General features: G+C 36.6%; 1 protein-coding gene and 1 long non-coding RNA gene across 3 annotated transcripts in view; one reads left to right on the top strand and one right to left on the bottom strand.

Moving 5' to 3' along the window:
- GRK4 (G protein-coupled receptor kinase 4) overlaps nt 1-21,486 on the bottom strand; it is a 39,967-nt gene that overhangs the window by 17,728 nt on the left and 753 nt on the right. For both annotated transcript variants that reach the window (XR_010472099.1, XM_065060434.1), the window contains exons 2-8: nt 11,457-11,543; nt 10,719-10,831; nt 6,283-6,360; nt 4,926-5,026; nt 3,518-3,610; nt 2,086-2,149; nt 1,194-1,334 (exon numbers count right to left, since the gene is read on the bottom strand). Coding sequence is in view for 1 of the 2 variants with exons in the window: in XM_065060434.1 (XP_064916506.1) it covers nt 1,194-1,334; nt 2,086-2,149; nt 3,518-3,610; nt 4,926-5,026; nt 6,283-6,360; nt 10,719-10,831; nt 11,457-11,543 (677 nt within the window). In the remaining variant the exon portion in view is untranslated. The remainder of the gene's footprint in view (nt 1-1,193; nt 1,335-2,085; nt 2,150-3,517; nt 3,611-4,925; nt 5,027-6,282; nt 6,361-10,718; nt 10,832-11,456; nt 11,544-21,486) is intronic.
- LOC110359313 (uncharacterized) lies at nt 4,401-18,697 on the top strand. The gene is made up of 4 exons (XR_002414395.2): nt 4,401-4,632; nt 6,796-6,869; nt 14,201-14,315; nt 18,471-18,697. It is a non-coding gene; the product is annotated as an uncharacterized LOC110359313 (long non-coding RNA).

Below are 21,486 nucleotides of genomic sequence, written 5' to 3'. Positions count from 1 at the left end.
GCTGGTGGTATTTTACAGAGCTTTTTAAATACATAAAACTTATCAGAAAATACATATATATACACATATTTGTTTATAAGTAATCTTTCACTGCTTTCTAAAATGGGTAAAGTCCTCTCTGACAGCAATACAAAACTTACCAGTTAATGACTTTAAAAACAAAGCAAAACACATTTAAAATTAACATTTAAATGACAACAATTCAATGAAAACATAAACATTACCTGGGGGAAACTTTACCTGGTATATCTTTGATCATTCTAAGTTATCTCACTGCTTAGTAATTAAGAGCCACTAGCAGACCATAAGTTATGTGATAGCATCACGTCAAAATATTAAGACTTTCATTCTGTGGAATTTCTATTAAAAGGTTATGTTAACTGTTTCACATCCAAGATACCTCTTTAAGCCTTAGAACACAGCAAAGCAATATAATTAACCTGAATCAATACACCAATCAAATTTAATGTTTATCTTGAAATGTATAAGCAATAGAGTAACAAATGCCATGGAAATACCTAAGAATATAAAAACTTTACTATTAAAAGTCACAGAAATGTAGGATATGCATCTTCTAATGGCAATTAAATGGCAGACACATAGGAAGTCACCCTTTTTAAGAATGACCTCCAAAAATGAAATTAGAAATCAGCAAAAATTACAACAGAATATGTGTATGGGAGGGAAGAAAAGGATAAGAGAAAAAAACAGAGAGCAATGCATTGGGAGACAGAGAAGAGAAATAGAGAAGGAAAAAATGGGATGGAATAAAGTATATGGACTATCCTCTTTATTAAACATAAGCAAACATACTCAGTCATAGACCACAAGAGAAAAGGATTTCAAGTGATTATTCAAATCTGAGCAGTACAGAATAATCTCTTCACCTTTAAAGAGAGGCCAAATATCCAGCAGCACAAGCGTGCTGAAACACGGCCTCGCGCTGTGGTTTTGAGAAAGCAAGTAGAGCACGCAGACTAAAACCGATGAAACATCGGATAAATGAGCCCTCTGCACAGAACTACACGCAATCACACACAAAACATTATTATATCAATCATTTATCGCAGTAGTCATGCATTCTCTAAAGCAATTAAAAAATGGTTTGTGCCCACAAACTCCTGGAAGATACTGAAAATAAGCAAACAAAGCAAGACAAACTTCTGAGAATAAGATCAGAAGTAGATACTTACTACAAATCTACTGTTCACTTTTTCTAGAATTCGTTTTTCATTTAGAGCCATTGACTCTCCTTTCCTCTTCTTAATTCTCTTTTTTTCTAGCTTTTTACAAGCGTACATTTTTCCTGTTGCCCGTACTTGACAGGCACACACCTAAAAAAGAAGGAAGGTATGTCAGAGATGCTAGGGTTTGCTTAGAACTTTTTTAAGAAGACAAAATATTATTTTCTTTTTTCAAGCTCTTGAACACTCTCAGAAAATGAAGACCAATAAGCATCAAATCAGAGCTGTCACCCATGAAACTACTGTGTAGAGTCACAAAAGCTGTAACAGAAGAGGTGATTATACAGGAGCAAACCCATTTTTGTTGGGGTTTGCATAGTTCAGTAAAACTGTGGATCTCGTGTTGGTGAAACACCTGACTGTGGTAACAGTGTATGTCTAGGCAAGCAGGACAGAGGACAAACATCCACACTATAATCAAGCAGGAGAAAGATAATGATGATTTAACAACCCTCCTTCCCTTTCAATAGATGGCTCTGGTTAAAACACATAGGGGGGAAAAAAACCCAATTAATTATAAACAGAATTAATAAAATCCACAGATTTTTCCTATCAGGTTCATGAATATTGTACATAATTAATAAGTAAAACTACATCATCATTGCCAAATGAAACTTCTAAACAAAAGCAACTTTTGTCAGTCAGTAGACATTTTCTCCAACTTTGTGCATGACCTACGATACTGAAACTAACACAATAGAAGAAAACAGTTCAAACAAACGAGTTTGCCAGCTGATGTGTGAAATGTAGATTGTTAGGAGTCAAGAGTTAAAATACTGCTCCTCCTTTGTATTAACTTTTTCTTAAGGTTTGCTTTGCAAAAAGATACCTCTGTACTCACCTCTCCAAATCCACCTTTGCCTAGTACTCGGTAATGCCTAAATGTGTGTTTGGTTACTGGTTGCCTGATTAACAGAAAGAAAGAATTACTGCATCAGGAATTAAAAGAGTTACTAATCCCCTCCCCACCCCCAGGTCTGTCTTCATTTTCTCCTTTCTGTTCTTTGACATTTTACTGAAAAACAGCTGCCTAGACCTCATGAAGGCTGTATTATAATAAGCTGAATTTCAAATGAAATGGGTGCTCTGATTGGAAACATTGGCTCCCTCATGTGGTCATCAGACATTCACAATAGGAGGAAAAGAAGCTTATCAATTAGACCCCGTGCTTTTTGTGGTTAGAGCCTTATCTGGTCTCATCAACAGTCAATTTATCACCTCCAGTTGTTTCCCCCAGTTGCAGTGTGCTGACACGTAGGCTGCATTTCAGTGAGACCATGCTTACAATGCAGAATTTAAAAAGTAAACCACTTCTGCTTCTGATTTTGCTTTGCTGTTTGGCTTTTTCTAAAAATAAAGACTTGTGGTATGCAACAAGAGCTGAATTATTAAGGTATTGATGTAGTACAAGAGGAACAGATCACTGGAAGCAGTAAAGGTGTCAGCCATTCTATGCTAAACCATTTCTGAACAGGTATCAGAGCGAGACTGTTTCATGGTGATGGAGTTTGTTTGTGTTTGTTTTAGAAGAGCATTCATTGTTAATGCAGCTTTGTTCTCAGGACAACAAATGGAGGTCTATTTGGTAGATAATTTGGTTTAATTGAGTAACTTCTCTAGTTCTGTTCCTGGCTTTTGCTACTAATTCAGTCAAAGACGCTGGATAATTGGAATTCACCACAAAACTAATGCTCAAGCACCTTAATGTGTGAATATGTGATCATGATACACAGCAGTACTAAATTATAAGAAATCTGTATTCCAGCCTTCTGAAAAAGTCTGGACACTCATTTAGTATTGATTTAAAAGCCTAAACTAGATTCTGATACATGCAAATCTTCTTGTCTTGTAATTGCTAGATCTGTGTTTGTACCACCCTGAAAAACTGATTAGTTACCCAGTCACCCTGTTGGTTACAAAACTAGATTAATCTGCTTGTTAACCACTAATTAGTCCAAGTTTGAAACTAAAGGATGAGAGCATTCCCAAGAAAGATTGGTATCCCACTGCACACTTGACAGCCAAACATATATCCATTTGATACTAAATTTGCATTTACCTAATACAAATTTAACACTTAAAGACTACTGGACAGATACTTTCATTGGAGCATTGGCTCTCTTGTTCCATCAACATAATTCTTTACATCTTGTCTTTCAGATCATGTTTTTTTAGGCAGTGTCATTCATTATGGCTCTACAGCATTTACAGCGTAACAAGCAGAATTGACCACAAAGCAAAGCAAAGTCATAATGCAAACATTATAAACTTACTTTTCCAGCCATTTCCACTGTAAAAAACGTGAAAAATACACACTTTCTTGGTAAGCTTCAAAAGGTCTTCTGCTTAGGTATTCATGGACAATTCTAGCAACAGGAAAATAAAAAAACCTGATTAAGCAGGAGGTGCTATCAGTCTATTAAAATATACATAAACATATCAATGAAGCTGTAGGCAGAAAAACATTGTCACTGTGCTCTACAATGACTTTAACCTAGATGTCTCACAAAGTGAATGTCTGTCAAAGAAAACTCTTGCTGTCAAAACACTAGTGAATGCCAAACTACTGTTACTTATAGTAACTTGAAAGTTTGACCTCTGCATTGTCATTGTCTTCAAGCCCACTTAAACATCAGGCTCTCGGTAGCTAAGCAGTCTACGTGTGACCACACAAATGTGAGCTCTGAAAGATATCTACAAGTTTTCATACATTCTTTGGAGACTGGAAAGTAAAATTTTTACTCTATGATTTGAAATTGAAATACTAAATCCTATATCCAAACCTGAACACCACGTACCTTATCATTCCCCTTAAACTAAACCCACCAAGGTAGGGGGTGGGAAAGGAAGGAAAACAAGTCATTCAAACTGTATTCAGATATTTGTTGGATAGAAGAAAGGGGATGACCCACATGGCAGATCCACCATTTCAGACATGTTTTACTAGGTGTTCTCACAGATCCCTTTCAATCTTATAATCTCAGGTTGTTATAAAGTATGCTTATTTTTGTTGCCAGGGAGATGACCCAAGCCATGACAAAATGTTTTGTAATCCTTCAGACATGATCAAGCACGCCTTGAAGAACCAGTAATATTAGAAACATAAAGGCTTCAGAAAGACATGCAACACTGGTAAACATGTACCATTCCTCCAAGAAAAGCCTTCCCTGCTGCTGCTGTGTGAAAAATCACTTCATGTTGTATTTGTTTAACTACCACGAGCGATCCTCTAACCAGCCATCTTAATGGAATATAACTGTTGGCCTCAGTTCAACCTGTTTTCAAGAACCACAAATTGTGTAACATTGTTCAGAAACCTTTCAGGCTCCAGTTTATACCTTCATATTTTTCTGAGTACCTTCATCATGGAAGAGAAGTCACTCAGAAGGTAAGAATATAATAAAAAGAAATACTATTCTAACTTAAAGAATACTTGGTAGCAGATAATAGTGTGATTTTATGAAAAAACAGCATTAAAGAGAAAGCTCTGCAGAAGTCAAATATGTAAATTGTATATGAAGGAAACCTAGTCCTTCAACAAACTTGTTTCAAATTTCTTACCTACACTCATTTTAGAGGCCAAATACTCGGGGATGTAATAACTTCAATTTTCATTTCTCTCAGAAACACAGAAATTTCTCTTGTGATAATCAAACTTAGCAATATGCATTTTTAGCTTACCTAGTACAGTCCATAAAAAGATCCTTAGAAGGGTTCTTTTCCAGTCTTGCTTTACATTCATTTACTGTTTCCTGAGGTATTTCTGGCAAGTGTGCTGCAGACTTTACATTAAAAAAAGCAACAATGAAAGCAATTTTGTAAATCAATAGAATGAGTAAAACTTTTATATTCAAAGTAAAATGAAATCTGCTTATTCAGGAAAAGGAAAGGAATCATTTGGCTAAAGAGAAAATCAAGAAAGTAACATTCAGGCAAAATTTTTACTTGTTACCTACCACAGAAAAATGCATTTAAAGCTATTACAGTTATTGACTACTTCAGTATCCAGGAAACAAACTTGGCAATGAGTCAAATTTCTTTTTCTTTCCATAAGTCTACCACCACAAAAGCAAGTTATCTATTTGGCTTGGCAGGATGGAAGGAAAGGGAAAGAAACACACGCACAAGTTGGGAAACTATTCAAAACCAGCCCAAAGAAATCTGGTGGTGTGTGGTTTGGTTCGGCTTTGGTTGGTTTGGTTTTGTGGAGGTCTTTTTTTGTTTGTTGGGATGTTTGTTTGGTTTGTTTTTTTGGGGGGGTGTTTTTATTTTGGTTTTTTCCCCAAAAACTGCATGTGACTTTTAGTAGTCACAAAGAAATTATCATAGGAGATGTAGGAAACTTGGAGTCTATCTGCAAGACCTTCATTTGGACTAAAGTCTTCTCAAAATGAGCAAAGTAAAAGCAGCAGGAGCATCTATTCATAGAAAGCAAATGTCTAATTATATCCACAGAAAAGCTTCTATCAGATACCAAAGAACAGACTCTTAAAAATCAGTGAGATCTAATATATCAAAAGATGAGCTATTAATGATCTGCATGTAAAACAGAGCAACAGAATGCTCTTGAACAAAACAAAACAGCACTTCAATTGTGAACACCTGCAATTCTGAAAATTTACAGCAAGCCAACCAAGGCCACACAGGAGCCTGAAAAAAGCCAGGGAATTTCAAGAATTCCTCATTCTCGTGTCTTCAGACTATAAAACTCTGAGCTAATTTGTTAATAAGTTTTCTTTAGATACTAAATGAGTTTGTTTAAAAATGTTATCTTTACTTGAGACCAGTATTTTGATTAGAATACATAGGAGAATATATCGTAATGGTAGTAGTCTTAAAAGCAGATGTCAGTCAAGGTTTCTGCTCAAGTTGCTAAGAGTTTCACAACTCCAGCAGGCAGTATACCTTTCTGAAGACAAAAATGGGACTAACAATGTCTGAAAGTCAATTTACTGAAAACAACGCTACCACTTAGATCTCTGTTTATCTGACATTTACAAAACACTTGAGACAATATTTTGCAATATAATATATTTACCCCATTAGTGAAGTAAGTCTCTAAAACTTTCAGGCCACAGTCTACACGCTTTTCATCTGAAGATACCTCATATTCTGCCTAGAGGAAAGGAATTCAAAATTAAATTATGTTCAGAACTGTTTGGCACTACAGTCTATTACATGATGCTAGGTAAATTTTAGTAATAAAAAAGGAAAGGAAGGCTCTCATTGTTTAAAATCTATTTAAAGATTTTTAGGCTATTATACATAGTGAAACATATATGCAGAACAGTCTTAAGAAAAAAAGCACATGGAATTTAACTTTTGGAAAACATATGAAAACTAATAGCTAGGCTAAATGCAATTACAGAATCTGCATCCCAGAGGTTAAATTAGACCAATTACAATGAAATAGTATTTATGTAGTATTGTAGGACAGAATGATCCAGATGGGAAGTAATTAAAGAAGAGTACAATAATCAGCATTTTCTTCAATGTATTATTTTTTTTCCCTTCATGTCTTTTTATTTCCTACGGTCTTGGGTTAAACCAGGATGAAACTGCAAGGTCATTTAAACTGGAAATAAGCAAGATCTAAACCAAACCCTCCTTCGTTCATTAACAAAGGTAAGTAGATAGAAAATTCTGAGAAATTTTTGACTTAGTAATATATGGTACTGTGCTGTGAAAAAAGACCATTGTGCAGTACAGTGCATTTTGTGGATAAACAACTGGCAGCTTAATAGAGCTACTTATGGGAAAGAAACAAAGAAAAAACCCAACCAAACAAAAAAATCAAGCAGATGCTGGTATTGAAAAACTCCAATGACTATTCACTATTAAGAATTTTAAGGAATAACCTAGAAGCAGACATCAGAAGTTACAACATTTAAAGATAACACAGAATCTTGAGAAAAGATGAATTAGAAAAGAGCAATCTCAAACAGGAACCTGTATTAGCTTCATCAGCTGGGCCAACTCAATCAAAGCTTATTTTATATCTCAGCATATAAATGCATGCACCTGGGAACAGGGAATATATGGCAGACCTCCCAAAGGAAGGACCGTATTGTACAACATAATGGTTTGGCATATTGGGACAACAATGATTAAGAACTTTATAGGAAGTTCCAAGTGATTGATCTAATAAAAAGTTACGCACCTTTATAAAGAAAACTAGAACGCTGAAAAATTAGAGTTCAAGCACCAAACGCACACACAATACTGGAAATAACAGAATCCCTGAACTCGAGTTCTGCAATCACAGACAACTAACTCACACTGACTCACTACTAAGTCATCACCATCTTTTTCTGCTGAGACATTATGGTATCAGCCACTTCAGCACAGAACTCAAATCCATAAGCAACTGCAAGCTACTGCTTTTGCTACTTTAATTCCACAACAATCAGTCTAACAGTAAGGAATTCTTCTGCAACTACCAAACAACCTGAGCAGGTCAGAAAAGCTAATGAACCACAGCTGTGCACTTATCACCTTGAACATTCAACTACACCAAAGCAGTCACTAATGTGATACAAACAGGCGTACTGTTTTAAGCAGTTATTGTAATTTAAAAGGAAATTTAAGAGACAGCCTTGGCAACTAATTTCTGTTACTCACAGAGCTTAAGAGGGAAGTTTGAGCTGTCACCCATTCTTTTTCATACTTGAGTAACCTTGTCCTCAGCTAGTGAAATGAGTCACTAGATGACTGGATAACTGTAAATCCTCACTTTAATTCCTGTCAATTTTATGGCAATTATTTCACAAATCTTTCTGTAAAGCCTAGCTGATCCTAAGGTCACACCTCTGCAAGAGTTAAAGCCTTACCCGCCTTGGTACTCAGTACAGGCAGACAACACAGCACTGCACTACCGTGATTTTGCCATTTTGGCCGCCTGAAATAACTATGCTGCTGAAAACACATTGCTCCACACAAGACAGTCAGAAAATTCTTTCAGTTAAGATATGAGGCTTTTAAGACTATGCCATTTTATGCCAGAAAGTTTCTTTTCAGGAAGTTTAAATCTAAAATCTATTCAAAATTTTTAAAAATGTAAATTGGCAAAACCCAAGGCAAAATCCCCACACCTTAGCCTTTCCCTTCACATTACTGCCTTACAAACAAAATCAACAAAAACCCCTCATCCTCCTCCCCCCCGCCAAAAAAGGCTCCAACAAGCTTGCTGAGGTCCAATCCAGAAAGGGGAATCACAATAACTCAGGAGCCATCTGTAAGAAACAGTAGGAATTTCATCTCACTTCCTTGACAAGGCCAGCACACCAGCTTTTAGATCCTGAGAGTCAGTGATTAGAGATTATCTTGGCTCTTCATAGACTTCTGTTTGAGTGACTCCCAAGCATACTTCTTCACCACGATTTTTCAAATAGAAGTTAAAAAATAATTTAAAAAAAAAAAAAAAATTAAATTGTGAAATCATCCCTTACATCAGATTATTTCAGCTATGACAGTCTTTGTTAATTCACTGAAGTGTTGCAATCCACATAACATTATAGGTTGCATATTTCAAAACAATTCAGAATTTTCAGTTAGTGTAAAACAGTTACTTCTGGGAGACAATTTCACCTGAAAAATGACATCTATAGAGCAAAGACACACTTGCCTTAAGTCATGCCTATCATTTTTTTCACCTTTGTGCTGCCTAGAATTCTGCTACTCCTTATCTAAGCTTTTAAGGATTAAAAATGTGTATAGAAGTTGTAACCATTAAGAGTACATCTACAGTTGTCAGTGATCTCCCCATTGTGTGATGCTCATTAAAAGCTGGTTCACATTTCCTTCCAGATATTGAACTCCACTCTTTTGGATTTCCATTCAATCCATTCTATGTCTCCAACTGTCATATCAGTCTCTGGAATTTGGTGCTGGAACTCCTAAGAGTCACAAGAGTGTGGTGAAACACACGAGGGGAGTAGGCCTAACTGCACAAAGATTCATTGACAAATCTAAGGCAATTCTACTTATTTGACACTGAAGTTCCTGTTTAGCATCTTGCATTCTGAGACTGTATTTTGGGATGCATGTAAACAGCAGGAAAATCTGACCATCTTCTTTGGTCATTTGAACATAAGAACAAAAACTGCTGGGACAAGGAAAACTGTTCTTTTAGCAGCAATCTCAGTTTAAGACTATATCTTACTGCACTTGGATTAACCACGAGGGACAAAGAATAAAAAGCTCTGAGCTATTATTGTCTCTTAAGGACTGTCATGTGCCTGCCCACTCTTCTAATGACCTTCCCCCTCCCCATGAGGGTTTTGGTTGAGGATTTTTTACGAAACATGGCTGCTTCCTTCCTCCCCTCATTCTTTAGTGTTACACACCAACATGCAAATGTATCAAGAGAAAACACTTTCTTTTTCCTTGCTCTCTAAAATCTGGTTTCTCTCCTTCCATAGATGGTTCCCTAAATTTCCATCTCCATTGTATATTTTCTAATTAGCACACTCTGTTTAGCCTAGGGCTTCCATGCAAGTTGCAACATTTTCAAGTCTATGTTTACAACATTTTCAAGTCTGAGTATCATAAGTAATATTCATTATACACACATCCTTTTAGGCTCAAGAAATCAAGCAGCATGTCGTTCTAAAATTATTTCTCTCATTCCCGTCATGCCCATTTCTGTAGCTCTGACCATACCAAGACAGCAAAGATTTTCTAGTAAATATTTAATATCGTTCTTTAAGTAACAGAGCCAGAGTTTCTTTACATTCATCAAAAGTGACAGCTTTAGAGTTGGCAAAGAGTAAATCTCACTAGATTTTCATGTATGCGGCATGCACAGATGCATTTAGAGAAAATTATTCTTCTATAAAACTGCTGTGGCTTAACCCTGGTAGGCAGCTGAGCCCCATACAGCCATTCGCTCACCTCCCACCCCCAGGGATAATCAGAAGGGCAGAAGTGAGAAAACCTGCAGGTTGCGATAAAGACAGTTTAATAGATAAAGCAAAGCTGCACGCACAAGCGGAGCAAAATAAGGAATTCATTAGCTTCTTCCATCCACAGGCAGATGTTTTGCCATTTCCAGGAAAGCTGGGCTTCATCATACCTACCGACTACTTGGCAAGACAAACACCATAACTGTAACTTCCCCCCAGGTTTTATTGCCGAGCACAGTCTCATATGGTGTGGGATATCCCTTCGGTCAGTTGGGGTCAGCTCTCTTGGCCGTGTCCCCTCCCAACTTCTTGTGCACCCCCAGCCCGCTTGCTGGTGAGGCAGTGTAAGAAGCATAGGCGGCCTTGATGCCATGTAATCACATTCAGCAATAACTAAAACATCCTTGTTATCAACACTATTTTGGTCAAAAATCCAAAACATAGCACAGCAAAACAAAGAAAATTAACTCCATGCCAGCCAACACCAGTAAAAAAAAAAAAAAAAAAAATGAAACCAAAAATGGATAAGCTATTGCTTACTGATATCCGTCTCCAATTTCCCACTTCTTACCACTGCATCCAGAAATTCTATGCATCTTTTCAAATCCGGTCTGGTATCACAGAACTGTCTGAAGAGAAGTCTTCCTATCGGCTGTTTGTCACAAAGCTGGTTATAGTCTCTTTCTGAGAAAGAAATAATACATAAATATCTTTGTCATAGCATGGTCCTTACTCTAATTTGAGAATAGGTGAGAAAAACATCACTAAAACGCGAAGATTTTACATTAACATTAGCAAAGGCATCAAAAGCATGCAACAATCCCAAATCATAGTGAAGCACTCATTTCCAGCCACATTTGTCTCTTATAGACTATAATTTATTAAAACCACATTGAATTATATGGTTCTGTTTCATTTAGGCTGAGGGGTGGAACGCAACAATACTGTGAAATAGCAATCCCAAAGTAAACAAGATTGTTTGGAAAGCAGGAATACAAGATCATAACAGAAAAGGTTAAATTATTACAAGACGTTAAGAATAAAAGTGAAATATATTACCACATCATTCAAATTACCTTATTCTTTTTTTTCTAATTCATGGTTTTGTAAATATATCATTTAGGAGCAGTTTCTTTTAACAAACAAGGAGCTGTGATACAGCGTTTATCTTCTCATAAATTTATCTTATCATAAATTCTCCATCATGTTAAAAGTTTAATAGCTGGTTTTGCTAATTAGCATTCAGAAGCAAGAAAGAATCTTTTCAGTTACTACTATCAAACTCCTACTCATTCTACAGGACACCTACCGATTGAGCATCTAATACCTTCACAATGACTAATAGGTGGCAACTTCAGCATCTCTCTCCATTTTTTACTACGCCCACTCCGTTTGCCTAGAAGAAAAATACGAGTAATGTAGAACACAATACTATGTCAGAATAAAATTAAGCATAACATTAACAGCATAAAATCAGGTCACTTCTGCACAGATCTGTCAGCTCGCTTTTCTTGCCTAGAAAGAAATCCATCTACAAAGATATCCAATAAAAAACTTGATATAGAAAAACTTTTATATGAAACACTAACAAACGCAGAAGGCCTTTTGCAAGACAAATATTTTGCATTTTGGCTGTGCATACAGAATATCTCTGCAGAGACAAGGCAAATATCCAGGTATTCTGAAAATTACAAACAAAACTGAAACATCACAGACAGAAACTAAGAAAAACTGAGAATTGTCTCTCAACCACAGTGAAAAATGGAAGATGCTAAAGTTGAGTAATAAAATACATAGAATGAAGTTCTTAAACACATTTTTGGATAATCAAGTTATACATAAATATTCTCTTTCTATTTTTTTTAAGGGCAAAAATACTAATAAGAGTAGACTCCTCTAATAAATGAGTGGGCATTTCTTAAATACACACCATTTATTCTAGACTACAGGAGACTACAGAATATCAGCAAGAACTTAGCTGTTGTAGAATTCAGGTCTTTTCAATGCTTCAGAATTTATAGCACTAGTATTAAACTGATTTTTAAAATCTACTACAGTATTTTCCCCCTTGTTTCTCAAAAAACATATCTGTGCCCCATTTTCTATGTCAAATTGGAATTTTAACACATTACTTTGACCTGAAGAAGTCAACTCCATTTACAGAAGACATGCATACTTGTCAGAAAAGCGAAGAGATAGATACAGGAATGTAGACATATTTTCAATTGCAAAACATATCAGCGGAAGATTTATTTTGGTGCTGCAAAATATTTTTTAAAAATATGTGTTTCCACATGACAGAACAGTAGCAAAGCTGCACAGCAGCTTTCTAACTGTACCAAAGCTGTACGTACCGTTAACCACAATGGGAGAGAAAGGAAGGGAGTTACCCCATGTAACCCGAATAGAAACCAAGCTGCAAACAGTACTCAAGTCTTTCAGAATTAAATCATTAGGGAGAAAGGAACTAACATCTTCAAAATAATAAAATATGTATTAAAAAAACCCTCTTCACTGAAACATACAGCTTCTTGAACAGTTCCACCATCGCAATCTGGGCAGTTCCAGCTTAGTGTACATTAGCTCGTATCAAATTTACATTATCATTGCTAATAGGAACATTGACGTCTCAACTCTAGCGTTGCTAGAAAAGTAAACAAACAAGGAATACAAAACCTTAAAAAGCTGTCTTGCAGAGATTCTTGGAACTGATACTTACTCTCCAAAAAACCTTCTGCTGCACTTTATTTCCTAATACTGCTTTGCAAGTCATTCACCTTTCAAAATATTTTAGAACACAAATATATCAAATCTACTACTTCACACCACCGCTTACTTCATGCCATACTAGAACTAATAACGAAGCTGTGATTACCAGCATGATTAAAACAAACTCCCACTATTTTAACAAAATATTTGTGATGTTAAAAAGAAGCTGAATATATGCCTCAAGAAATCAAACCACAGAGCAAAGAGATGCACTTTTAACAGAACTGAACACAAACAAAATCAAAAAATACTTCCACAGACAGCCTGTACACATACATTGAACAGGAAAGGACTGCGTATTATGTGATCATGAAAAACAGAGGACAGAACAATCAAGCTGATTTTTATCCGTGCAACTGAAAAATATGCTAGGCTGCAAGGTCCACAGAAGTTAAATTTCTTCTGTTAGAAACTGCTCAGAAAGCCTCGTTTGTGCATGACCAGTATTGATCAAGAATAATAAGCTGACCCAAATTCATATTGCAATGCTGTATGGAAAAAGTAAAACCAAACTGTGGTATACACTAAGCGTATCATCTTCTGAAGCACAGGGAAAGGAAAAAAAAAAAAAAAAAAAAACAAAACACAAAACCAAACAAAAAAACCCAAACCCAAATGAAAAAAAAGGATGATCGCTGGTGCATTATACTTTAAGTCCAACACAACAAAGCTTGCTGTATTTTGCCCCAAATATTTGGCTGGTTACTTACGATGTGACCATTATGAACTTCATTTTACACGAAGAGACTACATGCTAGAATGCAACTGAATTCGCCATTGTGCAGAAGTCAATAAAGGCTACATATAATTTATTAACGATACAGAAGAATCAAGTGCTTAGAAGTATCAACTAAATCAACACACACTCCCTTTTCACTGAACTGATTGTTCTTACATTTACAGCAAATGCACAGAAAAAGCCTGTATGTCCCAATAATGTAAAGAGAATGCATGACCTATATCCTTTACAGATAAATCAGCCATTTCTGGTAAAAGTTATGGGAGGATGCCAATTTGTTTGTCATATTATTCCCTAATTGCAAAATCCTTTTCCATTTCTGAGGCAGTTTATCAAATCAAATTATAATATTTGTGGTTTATAAGTGTCTTAATATTGATTTCAGAGCTTCTGTTCTGGACCTCATTCTAAAATACTTCAGCTAAAATTCTTCCAGAAAGACCAACAGCTTACTTTCCAACACAGCAGCAGCAAAGCCATTAAGTTAATCTGCTTTATGGTTGACCTATGTGGTTCAGATGAATTACCACTTTTGCCTCTTTCAGATGTAATTGCTGGCTACAACAACGTCCAACTTGAAGCAACTCATCTTTTACAAAGAGAAGGGTGGATGCAGCAATACACCATTACAGTCAGGAAACACTGCAACTACATTTTCAGGTAAATGAGAACCTTACCTTCTTCTCCTCCCCAAATGACTTCTGAAGAGTTAGAATTTCAGCATTACCTCTTTACATGTTTTCACTTCTTAAAAAGATACATACCAAATTCAGTTCGGTCATTGCACTGGAACATGGTACTAGAAAGATGTCTACATGTTTTCATTTTCCAACTTTTTTTTTTAACTCTAGAGAAACATTTGAAAAACTTATGTAAGGCAAAGTGGTTGGCTTATTCATCAGGAAAAACAAAAGCAGTTGCAAAAAATGAAACTGCTGTGGCAAACCAAAGCAATCTGGTGTAGAAACCGATTTAGACAAATAAGAGTATTATTCAAGTCATCAGATGGACTTCCCACAGCCACAGCGATCTTCCTTACAGACAGGATTGGTAGCGTGACCCTCGTTTCACTGGGCACAATGTTCACCCAACATTATTAGCCAGTCTTCCTTAAGATGGAAAACTTGGATTCTGTTCTATGGAGTGAAAATAGTGAGAAGCGTTGCACTATCTTTGGCTAAGAAATGTACACATAGTATATGGGGTATGATTCAGTGGCTGCTACACTGAGATTCTGCCATTGAGTTTTTCAGGGACCTTTGTGCTTCTGTCTTCCTGGCTGTGAAAGGCCACGTGAGCACTGCGGTTGAGAAGCACACAGCAAGGTAGCACCAGGGGTGCACGATTGCTACATCATCATTCTTGCAAAACTGATTCCACAAACCAGATTGTCAGATACCAGCTGAGAAATTCATACCAGACCACACCCAGATAAGCTCTGACAGCATAAAACTGCATCAAGATGACCTACAGTGTGCCTTTAACTACATAAAATCAATCGGCTTGATGAAAAAATGCAAAAGAATTGATGCAGAAGATCTAAATCATCTACAATGAGATGCATGAGAATAACCCAAGTACATATCCTGTCTTATAATACATATTTGCCACAGCAAAGAAAGTTGCAAGCAACTTTCCTAACAGATTTTAAACTCACATGAATTCAAATTTTCTACTTACAGCCATATTTTCCTTCAAACCACCCACAATAGGGATTAAAACCTTGCACTGAAAAATCAAAACATTCCCCTTTAACTATGGCCTTATGCTACAAAGACATTTGTAAACACTGCCCACTAAATAACAAATATTGATGGTAGGACATTACCGTGCAAGATCCACCTTTGAGACATAAAACATCGCGGAACTGATACCTCAGGTCAGAGTAGTAACGCTGAAGTAGCACTAACTTCAGACTAGGAGACAAGTTCACACACACCATCACTTGGGGAAGGCTGTCATGCTTCCAGTTCCAAAGACAGCTCATACAGAACTGCTTTGCTGGGTCTCTGCAACCTTCTCCATTGCGCAGTTCAGAAATACTTTTTTGACATCTCAGTTCCTTGAAAAACAAGCCTAGCCACAGCTTAACGAGGTTTAACAGAGTGGCATCTCTTTCATACAGAGAAATATTTTTTCCAGAAGTACAACACATATAATCTGGCTGGCTCTTGGCTAATGTACCAGAATCACCTAGCCGAAAATTCAGATTTCAGCACAAGGTAGGCACCTAACTCTTCAGCATTACAAAGGCCAAGGCACTCCTGAACACAAACAGAAACAACAATGCAAGCAGTTCAATAAACAAACACATGAAAGATATCTATAGATAACAGACTTATGGCATTTTTAAGATAATATTCTTCATAATCCTGGATACAAGTGTCTAGAGTTGGGACTTCAACATGGCAAAGCTTGAGTCCACTTGCTCATCTCACTGTTGGAGCAGTAACACTGTAAGCAGTTAAAAACCCCAGGTAACTATGTGCAGCCTGTTTATAAGCACAATCATTTATTGTTCCCACAGCTATAACCACTTGAACAACTGGTTCTTCTAATCAGCTCTATATACAATTCCAATGTTCATGTGTAGATTTAAGAATACTAGTGTATACACGCTGAACAGCTTCTGCACGTCTTCAGAAATTATGTAAGAAAGTGTTGTATCAACTTCAGTAAATGTAGCTAATCTGAACCAGATTTATTCACCTGATCTTGCAGTCAAACTGTCACATCTGTATACATTTCCTTTTGATATGGCTGTAACAACAACTGAATGAACAGGGTTTACTAGAGAGAGAGAGAAAAACAAACAAACCACACCACCAAACAGTAAGAAAACTCCAGTTTTACAAACTCCTTGACAAACAAGGATGGTACATCATGACTGCAACACATAGAAGTAAAATTCCTTTAAGCAGATTTGTGGAACCTCTAGTTATAATTGCCCCGTTTCAAATAACCAAAGCAGCAGTATATATCAATGACTAGACCTCTCATGTTGTGTTTAGTTAGTAAATGCAATTATTTAGATTCCGACATGCCCACATGCATTCTTCTTGCAGTTCATTAAATAAAGGACAAAAAGGCAGACATTGTGCATAATTCTGTACAAACACAGGAAGACATGTTTCCTGCCACAATGAGTTTACAGCAATTTAAAGCACAATGCAATAAGGTAGTGTAATAGAACATAGGAGGCAAATAAGGGAAGAACAGACAAAAATAACAGCAACTGCGAAAACTCACGGCACTCTCGCGTTAAAATTCTTATTTGCTGCTGGTGAATGGACTTTTAGGTATGAATGTGCCTTGGTTTCCCAGTTGTGCATGCTCCTTAAATAAAGATTTTAGCTCAGTTTGATAACCAAAATGCAGTGATCTGAACAATTTCCTTAGAATTTTCTTCCTAGTTACAAATACACACATTACAGGATAACTGTCCACGTATCATCACCAATACCATACTTAATTATTACCTTATACTGCAAGCAAAAGCAGGATGTATTTCACAGAATTATTCCAGTTGTTTCTAAACCTAGACAGACAAAACACACAATTTGAATGGACTGCTTATTTTTGTGAAGAGTGCTAACTAACAGAATTTCAATTCTGAAACAAGTATCTTCCAAGATTTGCTTAAGGCCAACTGCAATCACATTCTGTTACTGAAGGTTCCTGCTAACTCCATCCTTGGGTTGCACCTAACAATTATCAAATCTGCAGGAACTTGCTGATCCATCCGAAAACTAATTCTGGGGGAAAAAATCCCAAACGCAAAACACCAAACAACATAGGAAAAAACCACTACAACAACCCACACACCCCAGATTGGTTTATAGATCCAACTGGAAACTATCTTACCCATTCTGCAACCACAGGCTAGAACCAATACAACCAAGAGCTTAGAGGAAAATTTGCTTGAGGCATGATCTTAATTTAGCCTAAACCAATCCTGACATAGAGCGTATTATATGCCTAACAGCTCACCAAACTCTCATTCACAAACTGCTCCTGCCAGAGCAGTATAAATGAATTTTAAAGTGGATGCAAATGGACCAGGTATGTTTAAAATGTACTCTTGGCTTGGATCCTTAATTGGAGTAAAGTGCCATTGACTTCAAAGAAACTACAGACCTACCCTTTGGAAGTATTTTTGGAGAATATTACTTTAGGCAATGAAAAAAGGAAGGCTCCTAAGCAGTTTAAAACATACAGTGATTAATTTCTTTCCTTTAAGACAATGTGTGGGATGCTGAAATTAATTTGGGGCTTACCTATACTCAAAGGATTTATGGAGTGTGATTGAAATAACTACAAAAACCAGAAGATACAAAGATAAAGAGAAGAGTGAATATAAAATAAAAATACATTTTTGTAAACTTTCAGATATTTTCAGAATAAGCTAGTTTATATTATTTCTCCTCATTTATGGTATAAATTCTCCAATGTATTTTAAGAGATACTCAAAAGATATTTCTGCTATGAAAGAAAAATGAATGTGTTAATTCCCCTGCTCTTATAGAAAACCAGAAGCCATGTTGCTGTACATTATTCTTTTACACATAACAATCCCTGCATGTGAAAATCTGAGTAAGGAGATCATGAAATTGAAAGCTTTTGTCATATCTCACAGTTCATACATCACTATCACTTAACACCTGTTTTCTCTCTCAGTTGCTGCACTACAGCACTCATAAGATCAATTTTGAGTTTGCTGTACAATCTCCTGTTTTTCTACTGAGTCACTTATGCTTGTTCCACCATGGGGTTTACCTCAAGAGGAAGTTTTCTGTTTTTCTTTCTCACATACAGATTTCCCTCACAAAGAGGAAAGAGCTGGACTGGCACAGAATGCCACTTATCCCAGGAAACAGGGGCAGGGAATCCCAGAACACTCTGCACTACAGTTTTCACCCAGAGGCAAATCCCTCCCATGGACAGGTGAGCTCTCAGCATGAGGAGGTCAACTGGAAAAGTGGACAAGGAAAGAAGAAAGTCCCAGTCTAGCTCCTGACTCCTTGATCTTTCATCCATAAAGGGTACTTCATGTTATCACAATATTTTCTAATAGTAGGTATGTATAAGACTTATATATTATGAGCTATCCCTAGCACCCACATGTGCAAAGAACTAGTTTTTGATTATTTACAAAGTCACATTGCAAAAAGATAAGGAATCCTCATACTTTTACTTCTTCACATGAAGAAGTGTTGTAGTTGCTACAGAGATATTACAAGTCTTTGTTGTAAAGAGACAGGTTTCTATTAAAATAATCTGGTTCATGAAAAGGTTTGAAAAATCCTCACAGAGAATAGCATCACGAGACAAAATCTGAACTTTTGAGGGGAAGCCAGGGTTTGATCTGGCCTGAAATACAGGACTAGCAAACTTTTATAAACCGATGTTATCATGATGCAAATTGAATTAGAAGAGTCACACCTCTAATGAGAAAAATTAAGAGTGAGACTATTAGTGAGAAGATAGAAGGTGGTTAGTCTAGAAACAGCAATACCACTTTGCTTTTATTCTGTAGGAAAAGAAAGTAGCAGTAAAAATGATGCACTTTGTCTAAGCACACTCGTTAGTTCCTGGCTCTCTAATTACACAGATTAAATTTACTTTCTACATATCAAATCAGATTTAAACCGTAGACACACAGCTAGCTGTTCAAGGTGTGATAATTCTGCACACCTACAAATGTAAAACCCAAATGATGTTCACACCCTAATAATATTCACATCCAGAACTACTAGAGTACCCAAAATTAGAAGAAAATTATGAGTGGGATCTCCAGGATCATAATTTTGATTGTCAGGTATGATTTGTTTCGAGTTGGTGTTATTCACAAGACAGTTCTGAATTCTCAGAAAGCCTCTGCCATAACCCCTCACTAGATGAGGACAAATATGTGATATCTTTAATTCAGTTTCTATATGTGCGAGATGAAGATGACGTATCTGTAGGGTTAAAAGACTTCACTAGATGCTTTCCAGAATACCATATTTTTCTACTCTCATCTTCATCATGAAGGAATCTCAAGTTAGACCGATCCATGCAAGCCAAAATTAAGCCTACACTGATTTATTTCAACATGCCACTGAAAACTATGAAGAGCACCGTAATTCCCACCTTTGCTCTTTTGCTTTTACAACTGAAATATTTATCCAGCTCAACACACTCTCTTATTAAATCTTTAACACACTGAGGAACCGGAAAAAGTATCACTGATGTGACTCAAGTCTATACATGAAAATAAGCTGTTATTTTATACTAGCTTAGGATTTCATCTTCTTCCATGAGAAACAGTAATTCTGCACTTTTCCATGCTATCCCACTGCTACACACACTATACAGCAAAATAATACGAATATGGGAACAAAAAGGTCAATTCAAAGTCTACTCTTCTGTCCCAGTTGTGCGGCTCTTTTCAGCAAATAATATATTTCAGTAAAATATCAACCTCACATACTAACTTCGCAAATTCCATTCCCTTGGAGCCTACCGGGCACATGAGAACAGAGCTGAGATTGGGATTTTATGGAATGGTCCTGACAGATGGAGTAAACTAGACACTCTCAGACCAGCCAGAGCATGCAACAGATAGAAAATACTTCCATTTCAAGGAGCATTTTGAAAAATGTGATATAAAAAGTACCCCATGCACAGGAACTCCGATCTGAAAAGGGAAAGACCTTCTACCAACTGACCACTGCAGCTTTAGAGTTTCAAAACCAGAAATCACATTTTTGTGCATGCTTACACAAAAGAGTCCAGGCCAATTGAGAGTACAAAAGAGTAACAGCTTACTACCATTACTTTTACAAGTTTCACATCAGGTAGAACTGATCTTCTTCACACCAGCTGCTGTCAGACTTCCATTTAGTTCATTAAAATATCTTGTTTGGTCAGTTCTACCACTATAATTTATTTTAAACACAGTGAAACCTTAACTAAAGAGGCAACCTGGCATTAAGCAGCCACTTAAAAGCTTTTCCAGATTACCACTGCACTCTTTGTGGTGAGGGTTTGGGCGCAGTAAAGTTTTGAGCCAGATTCCACTTTCCCTTCACTTCTCAGATCACTTCAATGCAAACTCCAAATTCAGGCAGCACCACCACAGACATGTTACCGTCAGTGAAACCAGCCAAAACATGTCCTCTAATTTGAGGTGGTCTCTTCAGCTAAGGTTGGGAAATATTATGGCTTTTAAACCCCACTTCAAAGTACAAAAGCTGATTTTCCTCTCTAGCTGCTTAAGGCAAATTTAACTGGATACACATATGGCGTAAGTGCCAAACCCATTTAGAGTTGGAGGAACTTGCAAAACATACAGGGGCAGATTCTGTTGTACTTACTCACTTTAAACAACTCCAGCTAAGCTAATGGGTCTTCTCAACACAATTAAGGAAAGCAGGATCCAACCCAAAAAGAATATGTACATTTCATAGTTGAAAAATATACTTTGCACTGAGTACATGGGTAATCTGGGGAGGCTTTTAAGTGGCCATTTAATTGACAGTTACATACATGAAAAAGCAGTAAGACAGTCTTATTTCACGACTTTTTAAACAGCAACCACGTGCTAAACTAAATTTCATTATCTATCCAAAATGTTTGTTGGTTGGGGGATTAATCTTCAAGTCAAGATGTTCTGGAGAATCAAACTTAAGTATTAATCTAATGGAAAATAGCACACTTTAATATTAGGTTAATAAAAAAATGTTCGACTTCAAAATACAGGTACCATTCACCAGCTATGCTTTTCACGGGCAGGAATTTCAGCAAGATCGAGTGCAAGGATCTTCCAGAAAAGATTTACGTCACTTCG

Source organism: Columba livia, chromosome 4 (assembly GCF_036013475.1).
Source record: "Columba livia isolate bColLiv1 breed racing homer chromosome 4, bColLiv1.pat.W.v2, whole genome shotgun sequence".
NCBI lineage: Eukaryota > Metazoa > Chordata > Aves > Columbiformes > Columbidae > Columba > Columba livia.
The sequence above is the reverse complement of the archived record's forward strand: the minus strand, read 5'-3'. Positions and strand labels throughout refer to the sequence as shown.